Raw genomic sequence first — 14159 nt, 5'->3', positions numbered from 1 at the left:
CCTCCCCTCCGTGTGTGCGGATTCCTCCGCTGCTCCTACCCACTCGGGACAGTGACTGTGTGTCGGGACTTCTGCAGACGTCGCGGTTTTCATCTGTCCGTGTCCCTCTGGCTGCAGGGCAGCTACCCCGAGGCACGCAGGGGCGGGCCCAGGGTTACAACTGCGCGGGGCTCTGAGTAAACGGGGCGGGGCCAGAGCAGGTGGGGCGGAGCCGGGCGCAAACGGGGCGGGGCAGAAATGGCATCTAGACGTGGACGGGGCGGGTCAGGGGCGGGGCCAAGGCAGAGGGGCGGGGCTCTGGTCAAACGGGGCGGGGCAGAAAGGGCATCTAGACGTGGACGGGGCGGGCCGGGGGCGGGGCCAAGGCAGAGGGGGCGGGACCGGGCGCGGCGGCTCCTCCAGAGCAGCGGCTCCTCCTGCACCGCAGGTCGGCGGGCGCGCGAGGCTGAGCGCCGTCTCCTTCGCCCCGACCCCCTCGCGGCTCCGGCCCCGAGTCCACGTCCCCACGCGGGCGGCCGTCGTGAGGCGGCTCCGGGCCATGGCGGCGCGGGGGTCCCGGCGCGCGGCCCTCCACCTCCTGCTGCTCGTCCCGCTGGTCGCGGGGCGCTGGGGTCCGGCCGGCGCGGGGGTCGGCGCGCCCGGAGGTGAGGCGGGGCGGCGGGGCGGCGGGGCTGGGGCCGTGGGGCTGGGGCCGTGGGGCTGCGGGCGGGAGGGCGGCTCTGCCCTTCCCGGGGCGGGTGGCCGCCGTCCGTCCGAGACGCCGGGGCCCGGGGCCCTGGGAGCCCCTTCCCTGCGCGCGTCCCACGTCCTTCGTCCTTCGGGGAGCCGGCCTCCTCCCCCGCCGGGTGCCGCGGCTCCCCCGGGGGGGCGGGGGTCCGTCCTCGCGGTCCCGCCGAGGAGAAGCGCCGCCGCGCGTGGAGCCCGTGCTGTGACCCGCACGACACGCGAGCCGGGGTTCACGCGTCAGTTTCTGTTTTAGTAAGTCACGCTATTGGTTTTTCTTGGATATGGGTTTGTTTCTTTGTTTTGAGAGAGAGAAACATACGGGCCTGGAGCCGGGGTCGAACCCGCCACCGCTGGGTGCCCAGGACGACGCTCCACCCAGGAGCCGCCGGCCGGGGCCTTGCGGGCCGTCGCTCTTAAAAAGGGGGAGCCGTCCTTGGGTGTAAGAACCTTGCCTTGCGTCTCCCCTCGGGTGTCAGCGGTGGTTTCTGAGTCCGGGGTGTAGCGTTCGTCTGGGGCAGCATCGCCTGCAGCCGAATGTATTGCTCACGGTGGCCCGAGGGGGAGGATGCCCAGGAAAGACCGGAGTGGATTCCAGCCCCAGACAAACCTGGGCTCAGTTGGGACTCCTAGTGCCTTGGACAAGCTTTCCTCAGCTGGCTTCGTGCTTAGAAAAGGGGACACTGCTGCTCCAACAAGGGGACGCTGCTGCTTACCTCTGAGCGGTTGGCAGGATGAAGTGACATCTATGGATTTCCAGGTGCTTTGCAGGACATTCTAGCAAAGTGTGGTTCTCTACTCCTTTGGGTGAAAGGGGAACTTTTTTCCATCTGTTTTAATATAAAACATCATAGCTAAGCATTAAATGGTGTAAATAGCTATGTGTTCGTAAGTGTGTTCCGGGTAACATCCAAACAATCAGAGCGGAGCACTTCCTCCTTTCCGCCCAGGCCCTCCTTCCTGAATACCTCTTGTAACTATCACCTATTGGTTATATTTGCGTTTACCTTTGTCCCATCTGAGCTCCTAAGAACTGTGATCCTGCCTGGGTTTGGCTCCGCAGTTAGAGCGTTTGCCTGAGGACTGAAGGGTCTCGGGTTTGATTTCTGGCCAAGTGCACACACCTGGGTTGCAGGTTCGATCCCAGCCATTTGAAAGGCGATGGGAAAATACCCTCAGGTGAGGATTAACAAGACGTGCTCTTAGGAAGTGACCATTTGAAGAACAAGGTGATATTGAATGGATGATGGAATTGCACACATGCTCCCAAAATGTTAATATGCTTTTGTGCAAAATTCTCTTTGGGTGTAAGGTAGCTGAAAAGTTCTGTTTGGAGTCATTAGGTTTTCTTGGACATATTGCTTGACCTTCCTGATTCTTTATTTCTCCCTCTTTAAAATGAGAGGGTAATGGTAGTTGGTTTTTAGGTCCTTTCAAACATAATTACTTTTACATTGACTTTTTTTTTCATATTCATCTTAGACTCTTAATAATATCTTTCTATGGTTTTCTGTGAACCAACCTCTAGGAAATGTCTATTCTGCCAGCAGCCATACTTATTTGTCTGGTAGAAGGTCACATAGCTGTGGAAGGTGGCTCAGCAGGCAGTTTTCTATAACAAAGAATAGATCCTGGCTGGTGTGGCTCAGTCCATGCATGTTGACCCATGCACAAAGAGATCCCGGTTCAATTCCAGGTCAGGGCACATGCCCAGACTGTGGGCCCAATCCCTAGTGGGGGGCGTGCAGGAGGAGGCCAGTCGATGTTCTCTCATTGATATTTCTATCTCACTATCCCTCTCCCTTCCTCTCTTTAAAATCAATAAAGAAAAAAATTGTTTTAAAAGAATAGGTAATTAACTATTATATTAAGATAACACAGGCCTTTTAAACTGATCTGACTGATCTGGCTGGTGTGGCTCTGGTTGAGCATCAACTCACGCACCAAGAGGTCACCAGTTCCATTACTGGTAAGGACACTTGCCCAGGCTGTGGGCCCAATCCTCAGTGGGGCGCGTGCAGGAGGTGACCAATTAATGTTCTCTCTCATCGATGTTTCTCTCTCTCTCTCTCTCTCTCTCTCTCTCCCTCTCATTTCCTCTCTCTCTAAAATCAATAAAGGAAAAAAATAAACTGATCTGGCTGTGATTGAGAGAGTGATTTATGGAAATAATACAGTCACTAGTCAGTTATATTTCTTGGCTGTGTAGTTGTGTGACATTTTAAATAGTTGAAGCTTAATTTTTAGTACTTGTAGTGGCTGAATTTTGTTTCATTGAAAATAAAATAATTAATAGAGAATGAGAACTATGAAAGATTATTTTCTTACCTTTAGTCATTTTCATTAACATTTCAGAAGCCAACAGACATCTCTACCTTTATTTAAATTTTAAAAAATTATTGATTGGTTTTAGAGACAGAGAAACATTGACTTGTTGTTGTACTTCTTTATGCATCATTGGTTGATTCTTGCGTGTGCCCTGATGGGAGACCGAACCACAACCTTGGCGCGTTGGGGTCACGCTCTAACCAACAGAGCTGCTTGGTCAGGGCTGTCATTTCTACTTTGGTTACAGTTAATCCAAAGAGTATCTAGGTGCCTCCTGCAAGGAAATAAATTTTTCACAGTTTAATGTGAAATGAACAATTATTTTGGTGCCCTTGCAGATACTAAATATGCTCTATGAGCTAGAATGTGAGCATCTGGAAGTAGGGTTCTTTTCATCTCTTGATACATTTTAGATGTACCAGGGTTTAGTAATATAGCCTGTCAATGGAAGTTTACAGTCATTTGTCAGAATAGTGTTTTTTTCAACCTACAAATGAGATTTAGCCAGTCATTTCTGATAATTAGAATGTGAGTTTTTAGTCCTGTGGTTTCAGTACAGAACATTTTTCTTCTAATAGCATTATTCTTCTCCCCTAAAAATTGGAATAAATTCTTTCGGATGAAATTTTAAGTTTAATATTAAATTAGCATGTCTTGGCAATGAGCATTGGTACATACTGGGATGGTTTTTGAAAGAAGTTTACTATTTGCTTTTTATTTTTTAGGAATTTACTCTGCACAACAGCATAGGTATAGCTTTATAATGACAACGGTACAGAAGAGATTTTTATCTTTGTTTTTATTGTTGACATGATTACAGATGTCCTCATTACCCCCTTTGCTGCCTGCCTCTGCCCAGCCAATTCTTCTTAATGACCCTTCCTGTTCTGTGACTACAATTTTTATTTAAATGTTCTGTTTCTATTTTGGGAAGGCATGATATTGTTTCTCCTGTGTTTAATTCAGTGTCTGTTGAATTCAGTGTCCTTATGCTCTTTACTTCTAAAGTAGAATTATAAAACAACTTTTCATCAGTAAAAATAGGATTTAAATATGAATATTTGAATTCTGACAAAAAGGACAGTATGAGCTTTTGACATTATTTTTATTTCTTTTTACTTTGCGATCAACGGTGTATGTATGGACCTGGGAAAACCCGTGTTTCCTCTAGCTCAGGGCTTTGCAGTCTCTGGGACGCGATAGCTCTTTGTCCTAGGAGACTGCCCGGGCCTGTGGGTTGTGGGCCGCGTCTCTGGCCTCTGTTCACCCACCAAAAATGTCTGCAGATATTTCAAAAGCTGTAGGGAATGAAACTATTCCCCAATATCCCGCCACGCCCTCTCCCCCCATGAGAATCACTTCTCCAAGCCCTGTAGAGGGTGTGTGTGTGTGTTGGTTCTCAGACTGTCCCTGGCACAGGCGTCCCCTAGGGCTGTGGTTAGAAGGTAGTTTGGTCAGAGGTGGGGCCTGAGATTCTGCCGACAGAGAGCCTAGACCATGTGGTTGTTGCCGGGTCAGAGCTTCGCACTTTGAGTAGCAAAGTCCTGGGTGAGTTTCCCTCATTTCGATGGGGTGGGTCCTCAGAGGATCCCATGGCAGTACTTGTGGAAACAGAACTGCAGCTCCCGCAGCCTGAGACCAGTAAAACGTAACCATCCTAGGGGATAGCAGCTGTCCTCGCCTTCCCATGCCTCCTGGTCCTCAGCAGTCACTCCCATCAGGCAGCTCCAAGGTGGAGCTTTGCAAGAGTCTCATCAAGGTCACATAGGTTATAGGAACCGAGGCAATTGTACAAGCTCATAATACGCACTTGTTGCCTGTGGAGAGGTTTATGATATCAGGATAGAGAACTCAGCATTTACTTAGTCCAATAGTGCTCAAACGTTTTTTAAAAGTGTGCAAGTTTTCGCCCTGGCCAGTTTGGCGCAGCAGTTAGAGCCTCGGCCTGAGGTCCAGAGGGACCCGGGTTCGGTTCCTGCTAAGGGCATGTACCTCGGTTGCGGTTTGTCCCCGGCCCTGGTTGCGTCATGTGGGTGGCAGCCGCTCGATGTTTCCCTTTCACATCAATGTTTCTCTTCCTCTCTCCCTCCCACTCTATCTGAACAAAAAAAATGAGAAAATGTCCTCGGGTGAGGATAAATAAATAAATAAGTAAAAATAAAAGTGTGCAAGTTTTCTCTCCTTGAGAACTGTTGACTGGGCTTAAATTTAACACCGCCCGAGGTCCTGTTCTGACTGCAGGTGTCCTGAGAGTCTGCGGAAGGTTTAAATTAGGTTTGCTAAAGCATGTCCACTACAGAGAGACTTGATCCTATAATTCTGACAAAAATCAATAGAGAATATAATGAAAATCCTGGAGTGGGAAAAAATACCTCTACATTTCTCCTACAATACTTAAAATAGTGATTGGTAAGCATATTCTCTGTCACACTGAAAATGTTGGCTGCCGGACACATTTCTTCTCGTTTACAAAATGGTTGATTATGTTCATTGCTGTGTCTTGCTATTGCTTAGAATAGCCCTCCTAGGACTGCTACAGAAGGGTTGTTTTTTTTTTTAAAGGTTTTTTTTGTTAGCTTAAAAATATAAAGGTAGCCCTGGCCGGTTTGGCTCAGCGGTTAGAGCGTCGGCCTGCAGTTCAGAGAGACCCAGGTTTGGTTCCCACTAAGGGCGTGTACCTCGGTTGCAGTTTGGCCCTGGCCCTGGCTGGGTTGTGTGGGTGGCAGCCACTCGATGTGTCCCTTTCACGTCGATGTTTCTCTCTCTCTTCTTCTCCCTCCCACTGTATCTGAACAAAAAAATGGAAAAATGTCCTCGGGTGAGGATAAAAAAAAAAAAAATACAAAGGTACAAGGAGACTTAGGGGGAGGGTTAACTCCGGGAATGCCTTACTTATGAGTTGGGGAGCTGGAACACGCACCCCTCTTACACACGCGATTTTAGATGTGTTCTCTCATTTTACTCTATGACAGCTGGTGAGAGGGAAGGGAACCTGTCGGCAGTGACTAGCGAGATTTAAAGTGTGTACCCTTGACTCAGCAGTTCTGAGTCTGTGCCATAATTCTTGTATATGTGGGAAAATAGATGTCCAAGGGTGTTCACTGCAGCATTTTCCCCTTGTAACATTGTGAGAAATAACCCCAAACTGAGGGCTACAGAAATGCCCGTCAGTGGGGCAGCTCACATAGGCTACGATATATCCGTAACCTAGACCCCTTGGCAACGTCCAGAGAGGCTGGAGACGGATGGACATGTACCCACATAGAGTATTGGATATAAGAAAAAGCAAGTCAGAGACTTACAAATAAAACCTCTTCTTCCTCTGTGTGTATTTAAAAACGTCTACCCGTCAAACTTTACAGTGGTTGTCCTTGGAGGAAGGTAGGTAGAGGACTAGAGGCAGAATTCCTCTTCGTGTGCTTCTGGTTCGAATCTTAATGATGATCAGACATTACTTTTATCGTTAAAGTATGATTTTGAGAAATAGTTTGGGTCCTAGTTCCATGCTACTACTGATGTTAGGCCCATTGTTCTCAACCAGGGGCAGGGGTGTGCCCACCCCTGCTTCCGTGACATTTGGCCATGTCTGGAGACGTTTTTTGGTTTGGACAGTGGAGGGTGGGGGTGCTGTATGTTGTGGCCAGAAGCCAGGGGTGCTTCCCAGTGTCCGGCAACCAGGACAGCCCGTCCTCAGCAACGAACACCCAGGCCTCAGTGTCGGTCGTGCCGGGTCGAGAAATCCTGCAAGCTCTAATCGCTGAGCTAAACCGGCCAGAGCCCTAGGATTGATTTTAAAAACCCTTAGCTGTCAACCCTGGCCAGTTTGGCTCAGCGGTCTGTGGACCAAAGGGTCTCAGGTTCGATTCCAGTATCACCAAATGACTGGAAAGTGAAATGTTTGGATTCTGTCATTCTCCTAATTCCCCAACCTTGAGACAGTACTACAGTGATGATCTTCAAAGTTAAAACCGAATTTGTAAAACCCAAATTTAAATCCTTCAGAGTGTAGCCCTGGCCAGTTTGGCTCAGCGGTTAGAGCATCCGCCTGCGGTCCGGAGAGACCTGGGTTCGGTTCCCGCTAAGGGCATGTACCTCGGTTGCAGTTTGTCCCCGGCCCTGGTTGGTCGTGCGGGTGGCAGCCACTCGATGTGTCCCTTTCACATCGATGTTTCCCTCTCTCTCTCTTCCTCTCTCTCCCTCCCACTCTGTCTGTACAAAAAATGGAAAAATGTCCTCGGATGAGGATTAAAAAATAATAATAATAAATAAATAAATAAATAAATAAATAAATAAATAAATAAATCCTTCAGAGTGTGAATGACATTGTACATATTTATACCTTTTATGCATTCAATTTAGTTTGTTTCCGTAGTTGTATCTGTATTTTTAACTGCTTTGGAAGAATTGCCCATTTGTCTATCATTTTTGTTCTTACCGTGTTTTTAGTGCACGTCACTGCTCGAATCCCTTTATTTGTTTGAACTGTGTGATTTGTGTGCTGTCAGGTTGACATTCTGATTATTATCGTTAGCTCTACAGGATAGAGACTTGCGGGAAGCGTTTCACTGGACTGGCCTTGTACTGTCGAGAGGCCCCGTTCCACAGGCCAGCTCTTCCTTTGCAGGTGCCGTTGCCTCAGGTAACGTCAGGAGAGGCCCTTCGCTGGCTGGAGGGAGTGTAGGCAGAGTCCCTCCCTCTGCAGGCAGTGGCTACCTTTGTTGCGATGTGTTTGTGTGTTGTTGTCTTTTGAGGTCCATCGGTTACCATTACTCCAGCCGTCATTTGTGGAAGGACCTGCGCCGTAGCCTTGCTGGGTAGGCACTGTTTCACACCAGCTCCAGGAAGAAAGAGCCATGTGCAAGGAAAGTAGGCCACCTTCAGGCCAGACAGGAAGTGTTGGAGGCTGGATGGTCCCGAGTCCCGCTGAGACCCGAGACCCTCAGCCCTGTGCTCACGGCCTCTCTTTACAGTCACGTCCGAGTTAGGCAAGGTCTCTAGTGTTGTCAGTGTGTTTGTATATTAAAGTCGTGTGAATTAAAAAGCATGTTTGTTTTATATTTACAGTTGATAAGTGAACTTTTACTTCAATATATCTCTTTTCTAGGGGTGAAATTTTATGACAGTTAACCCCCTAACCCTGGTCATTTAAAGGCTTTTGTCCTTTAGATTTTAAATGACTCTGTATTAAGTACTGAGTGACTCTCAAGGAACTCGGCGTGTCTCCCATGAGTGACCTGGTTTAGCTAAAAAATGGATTGGAACCAGAGCGGTCCTCATTGATCACAGACGTTTGCATTAATACTGCATTCTAAAAGTGCTATTAATGCCCTTGCTGATTTGGCTCAGCGGTTAGAGCGTCGTCAGCTTGTGGTCCCTAGAGACCTGGATTCGGTTCCTGCTAGGGGCACGTACCTTGTTACGGTTTGTCCCCGCCCCTGGTTGGGTCGTGTGGGTGGCAGCCACTTGATGTGTCCCTTTCACGTGGATGTTTCTCTCTCTCTCTCTCTCCCTCCCTCCCACTCTATCTGAACAAAAAATGGAAAAATGTCCTCAGGTGAGGATTAAAAAAAAAAAAAAGGACTATTAATAATAGCCTAGCCCTGGCCGGTTTGGCTCAGCGGTTGGAACGTTGCCTGCGGACCAGAGAGTCCTGGGTTCAGTCCCGCTAGGGGCATGTACAAAAAATGATGATAAAAAATGATGATGATGATAATAATAGCCTAAATGGTTTATTAATGATGAGGAACTTTTTTTTTTTTTAGTAGAGGTATTTGGTAGGAGAGAAACGAACACACTAACTTTTAGATATTTGTTCCGTAGGGCTAGCAGAACCATTCTTTGTTGCCAAGCATGAAGATAGGTTGTTTAAGGATTTATTTCGAGACTATGAGAGGTGGGTTCGTCCTGTGGAGCACCTGAATGACAAAGTAAACATCAAGTTTGGCCTTGCGATATCTCAGCTGGTGGACGTGGTAGGTGTGCATGTCACCATGTGTCCAGCTCCACCGCCCTGTGGCTTCTAAGTGCCTGGGGACCTCGGCATGAGGCGCACGGTGTCCCCGGGACTCCTTCCCCACCGCCGCCCTGTCTCTGGGACGGGCTTCCTTCAGCCTCCTCCTTCCCTCTGGGTCATTTGCTGTTACTGCGGTGGGACAGGGGATGGTGCTCTCCGGTCCACGAAGCTATTTGTGCTTCTGCCCCTGCCCTCCTGGGGGCGCTCGGACTTCTGTGGGTCTCTGTGCTCAGTGTTGTGTCCTCCCCGGGCACTGTGGTTGGCGATTAGGATTTGTGACAGGCTCTGTGATATTTCAGTAAAATTTAATGGAAGAGACGTCACTTTTATTAGGCCTTGAAAGTCCAGTGAAGGACGGGCATAAGCAAGACATGTCAGCACGGAGGCACACGTGGCCCGTCCCAGGACCCCGGTACTCTGGAAGCGGAGCGTGGAGGCTTCAGGAAGCCGCCATCCACGGCTGTGGCCTCTGTATCTTTCCCAGAGATCAGATCTGTGCCCGGCAGAGGCAGAGGGAGCATGTGCCCCTCGACAGTGCCCGGAGCAGCAGGCGTCTGTCTCGGCTCACATCTCAGATGTGAGGGAGCAAAGGGGCTCAGACGATGCACGTCACGTCTGAAGGTGCCAACCGTGTGCATCAGGGCAGCTTGTCTGCAAGACAGAGGTTGAAGGGAACAGTGGGAGTTAGGCTGGAACCATGGTCCTGCTCTTCCGGAGCCCTGGATGGCGAACGGAATGCAGGTTCCCCGTGGGGAGGAGCGTCTGTGTAAGACGAGGAAATTTGTGTTTAAAGAGCTATTGCTTCTGTCATTGAAACAATCAGCGTTATTAAAATGTTTGTTTTATAGGATGAGAAAAATCAGTTAATGACAACGAACGTCTGGTTGAAACAGGTATGTATACAATTCGACAGGCCAGCTGATGTGACTGGCAGGACTATGTTCCAGGGTCTGCGGCCACAGGCGTGAGCGAGGCCTGGGTCCTGGGGGACTGGGGATGCAGGCAGATGGTGTGCGGGGAGTTCTCCTATCGACTCAGTTGATACTGAGTGTCAGGCAGAGGGGAAACTGCAGTGACCTACACTGACACAAGTCCTGTCCTCAGAGAACCTAACTCCAGTGGGGAAATAAACAGAAACGAAGCTGATAAGCTTTGGGGGGAAATACACTGGGAAAGAGGGTGGGGTGCGTGTGGTCGGTATTTTTAAATAGGGTGGTCTGGGAAAGTGTCACTGAGAAGGTGATGCTTGGACAAAGTCTTGAGGGAGGAGAAGAAGCCATGTGAACATCTGGGGGAGGGGTGTGTCAGGCTGGGGGGGAGGGGCACGAGTGCAAAGGCCCTGGGGCTGCAGTTTGCCTGGTGTCTAAGGAGCAGCAAGGAGGCTGAGAGGTGAGTGAGCCAGGAAGGACTGGAGCAGAGGAGGGCAGAGGACGGGAGGCTGCTGGTGCGGCAGCTCGCTGATCATGCAGAGGTTTGGGCTTCTCTCTGAGTGAGGTGGGAACAGGCGGTGATGGACTACTTTTGTGTACATAGTCCCTTTGTAAAAAGGACTTGTTATCTCTGGGCCATCGTGCATATGTCCTCAACTGCTGCGGTGTCTTCCCTGTGTTCGTTCCTCATTATCCCCCCTGTTCAATACCGACCGCCGCTCCCTAACCCAACTCCCAGCAGGCACTGGTGCTTCTGTTGGGGTGCAAGTCTTAAGTCGACTTGATCACAGAGCTGCTCCTGTGTGGAAGCTGGACGAGGTGTTTGCATGTGTGGGATGTGGAATGACCCAGCTCTCTGCCTGGGCCAGCCCCGCCGATCATTGTCATACAGCTGAAGAAAAGGTGTTTCCCTCAAGCCTGGACCCTAGATCCCGTGGCTGCAACTCCTGGGCACAGTTAGTGGTTGGGAAGGGGTGCTGAGCAGAGCCATGAGCACACAGCCTGGTCCTCTGTGTGCCATGAGGACCACGCACAGAGTAGCGGCCAGGGGACATGGCTGCCCGGGGCCCGCAGGGAGGACGCGCAGGTGGCGCTCTGTTTGGCTGGCATTTCCGAGTGGCAGAATGAGTGCAGTTTTCAGTACTGCCGATGACTGACTTCATGGAATCGAGGTGGTCGTCTTCGTTTTAAAGGAATGGAGAGACGTGAAACTCAGATGGAGCCCCGAGGACTACGGCGGGATAAGGGTCATACGTGTCCCTTCGGACTCTCTCTGGACCCCAGACATCGTTTTGTTTGATAAGTAAGTTATATTCCAAATGCCATTTACACTTGTATTTCTATTAGGAACGGGTCATGTTTTCTTCCTTTTGAAAATTGTGTAGTTATAAAGTCAAGCAACTTGATCTCACCTTCTTTGGTTTCAAATAGGTTCTGTGATACTCTCGTGTGTGTGTGTGTGTGAATTGTTTTCTGATTGTGAAAATGTTCCCTGATTTCTAAAATCTGTAAAACATTTGGGAAGTCCAGAAAGGTGTGAGGAAGTAGGGGGATCACCGGCGCTTAGCCCTTAATCCGGCACTTGGAGGAGCCCCACGTGAGCTCACTCCACCTGGCTGGGCACTCAGGCCATGTGCTGGGTCTGTTCATCTCTCAGTGACCTCCCGAGCTGGGCACAGTCACGTCTCGGACAGAGGAAGACAGAGGCCCAGGCCATTGTAGACCTTGTCTGAGATCACACGGCCTGAGTGTGGCAGGGTGCGGGTCTCCTGAGGAGGTCTGACAGCCCCGTTACCCTCTTATTTGCAAGTCTACGTATTTGGCAGACTGCCTTCCAGATTATTTTAATCCTCACTCAGGAATACTTTTCTACTGATTTTTCTTTTTTTAGGTAGAATGGGAGGGAGAGAGGTAGAGAGAGATTGATTGGTTGCCTCCGCACGACCCTGACTAGGGCCAGGGATGAAACCTGCAACCCAGGTACGTGCCCTTGACCAGAAATTGAACCTGTGACTCTTTGGTCTGTGGGCTGACACTCTAACCAGTGAGCAAACAGGCCAGGGCAAGTCACATGAATTTTAAGACACAGAATAATATTTCAAAGAAAGCCTATGTCGGTGGGCAGTTCCTACTCATTTCTCGGGAATACGAGCTCACCGGGAGGGAGAGCCTGGAGGCACCACCGTCTGTGGGCGCTGTGCCCGCCTGGCTCATCCTGTTTCCCTGTGCACACACGAGCGTGGGTGTTGGTGATGGAGGGAGGTTCTGGCTCTACACGTCGTCGTACAAATCAGCTTCATGACCTGTGTGTGTAAAGTGAAATCTTTTCAGCCACGAAAATGGCAGGATTCTGTCAAACATAGGTGTGTGGGTCCCAACTCGAGACGAAAGGTGTCCAATCGAGCGGTCAGGTATGAAGATGCCCTTGGAGCAGCCCCATCTCACGTGTAATCATTTGAACGGCATGTCACGCCATGGCCTGGGCTCTCAAATGTCAGGCTTAGCGAGCACCCGCGTGGGCTGCCTGCTTCCCACCTGAGGTTGTGCGTGTGTTTCAGCGCAGACGGGCGTTTCGAAGGGGCCAGCACGAAGACCGTGGTCCGGTACGACGGCACCGTCACGTGGACGCCACCCGCGAACTACAAAAGTTCCTGCACCATCGATGTCACGTTTTTCCCCTTTGACCTTCAGAACTGTTCCATGAAATTTGGTTCCTGGACCTACGACGGATCACAGGTCGACATAACCCTCGAGGACCAAGATGTGGACAAGAGAGATTTCTTCGATAACGGGGAGTGGGAAATTGTGAGTGCGGCTGGACGCAGAGGAAACAGGACTGACAGCTGCTGCTGGTACCCTTGCGTCACCTACTCCTTCGTGATTAAGCGTCTGCCTCTCTTCTACACCCTGTTCCTCATCGTCCCCTGTATCGGGCTCTCGTTTCTGACCGTTCTCGTCTTCTACCTGCCGTCACACGAAGGAGAGAAGATTTCTCTCTGCACCTCCGTGCTCGTGTCCTTGACGGTGTTCCTGCTGGTCATCGAGGAGATCATACCCTCGTCCTCCAAGGTGATTCCTCTGATTGGGGAGTACCTGGTGTTCACCATGATCTTCGTGACACTGTCCATCATGGTGACCGTCTTCGCCATCAACGTCCATCACCGTTCTCCCTCGACACACGACGCCATGGCTCCGTGGGTCCGCACGCTGTTCCTGCACAAGCTCCCCAGGCTGCTGTGCCTGCGCGACCACGCGGATGGAGCCCTGCCCCCAAAGGGGGCCGCCCAGGGCAGCGCGGGGCCCGAGTCCAGGAACACCCTGGAGGCTGCGCTCGACTCTATCCGGTACATCACGAGGCACGTCGCGAAGGAGAACGACGTCCGTGAGGTCTGTGGGCTGTCGTGTGACAAGTGCGGGTCACGACCTTCTAGACCAGGCGTAGATTGAGGGCAGACATGTCGACATAGGTCCCATACCAGCTCTTACTAAGCTCTGCTCCAGTCAAAGCATCCACAGCATGGGGTCACGACCTTCTAAACCAGGCGTAGATTGAGGGCAGACATGTCGACATACGTCCCGCACCAGCTCCTTACTAAGCTCTGCTCCAGTCAAAGCATCCACAGCGTGGGGCGCCTGCACCCATCCCACCTCCCCGTGTCCCCTCGGCATCTCGGGGGACTTTGGAGAAAACTTAGTGTCGTGCGCACTGTTCTGGTTTCTAGGGGATGACAGTCCTGCCCTGTGTGTGAGCCTCTGGTGCTCAGGCTGGTCCCAGCCTGCCCTCCCTTCAGGTCCCCTGCCAGCCGGCTCCCTGCTTAGGCACAAAACCAGGGAGGAGGTGAGCCCCCCGCTGGGGCCATCCTCCCGAGCCCAGGTCAACGTGGCTCTAGGTGCAAAAGCAGGCAAAGCTAGTTTGGCCTGAATTCAGTGTGTTACCTCTTAGAATAATTACTCAGTGTTAGGTTGTGTATTTAATGTGCGCCTTCCCTTTTGTTTTGCAACAGGTTGTTGAAGACTGGAAGTTCATAGCCCAGGTTCTTGACCGGCTGTTTCTTTGGACTTTCCTTCTGGTTTCTGTTGTTGGTTCTCTGGGGCTGTTTGTTCCTGTTATTTATAAATGGGCAGATATCATAGTTCCTGTTCAAATCGGAAACACAGATAAGTGA

The 14159-nt window shown here is 50.6% G+C and overlaps 1 protein-coding gene across 2 annotated transcripts; it reads left to right on the top strand.

Moving 5' to 3' along the window:
* Positions 1-538: 538 nt before the first annotated feature.
* CHRNA5 (cholinergic receptor nicotinic alpha 5 subunit) lies at positions 539-14159 on the top strand. Of its 2 annotated transcripts, none has more exons than XM_036277922.1 (6): positions 539-644; positions 8872-9023; positions 9913-9957; positions 11187-11296; positions 12552-13380; positions 13998-14159. In XM_036277922.1, exons 1-6 carry the CDS (start codon positions 539-541, stop codon positions 14157-14159), a joined length of 1404 nt encoding a protein of 467 aa, XP_036133815.1. The 2 variants fall into 2 exon arrangements, with proteins under 2 accessions (XP_036133815.1, XP_036133816.1); XM_036277923.1 differs by having other exon boundaries at positions 12552-12596; positions 13998-14022.

The sequence above is a fragment of the Molossus molossus genome, unplaced genomic scaffold (genome assembly GCF_014108415.1).
Source record: "Molossus molossus isolate mMolMol1 unplaced genomic scaffold, mMolMol1.p scaffold_m16_p_24, whole genome shotgun sequence".
NCBI classification, from domain to species: domain Eukaryota; kingdom Metazoa; phylum Chordata; class Mammalia; order Chiroptera; family Molossidae; genus Molossus; species Molossus molossus.
This window is presented reverse-complemented; position numbering and strand designations above follow the sequence as displayed.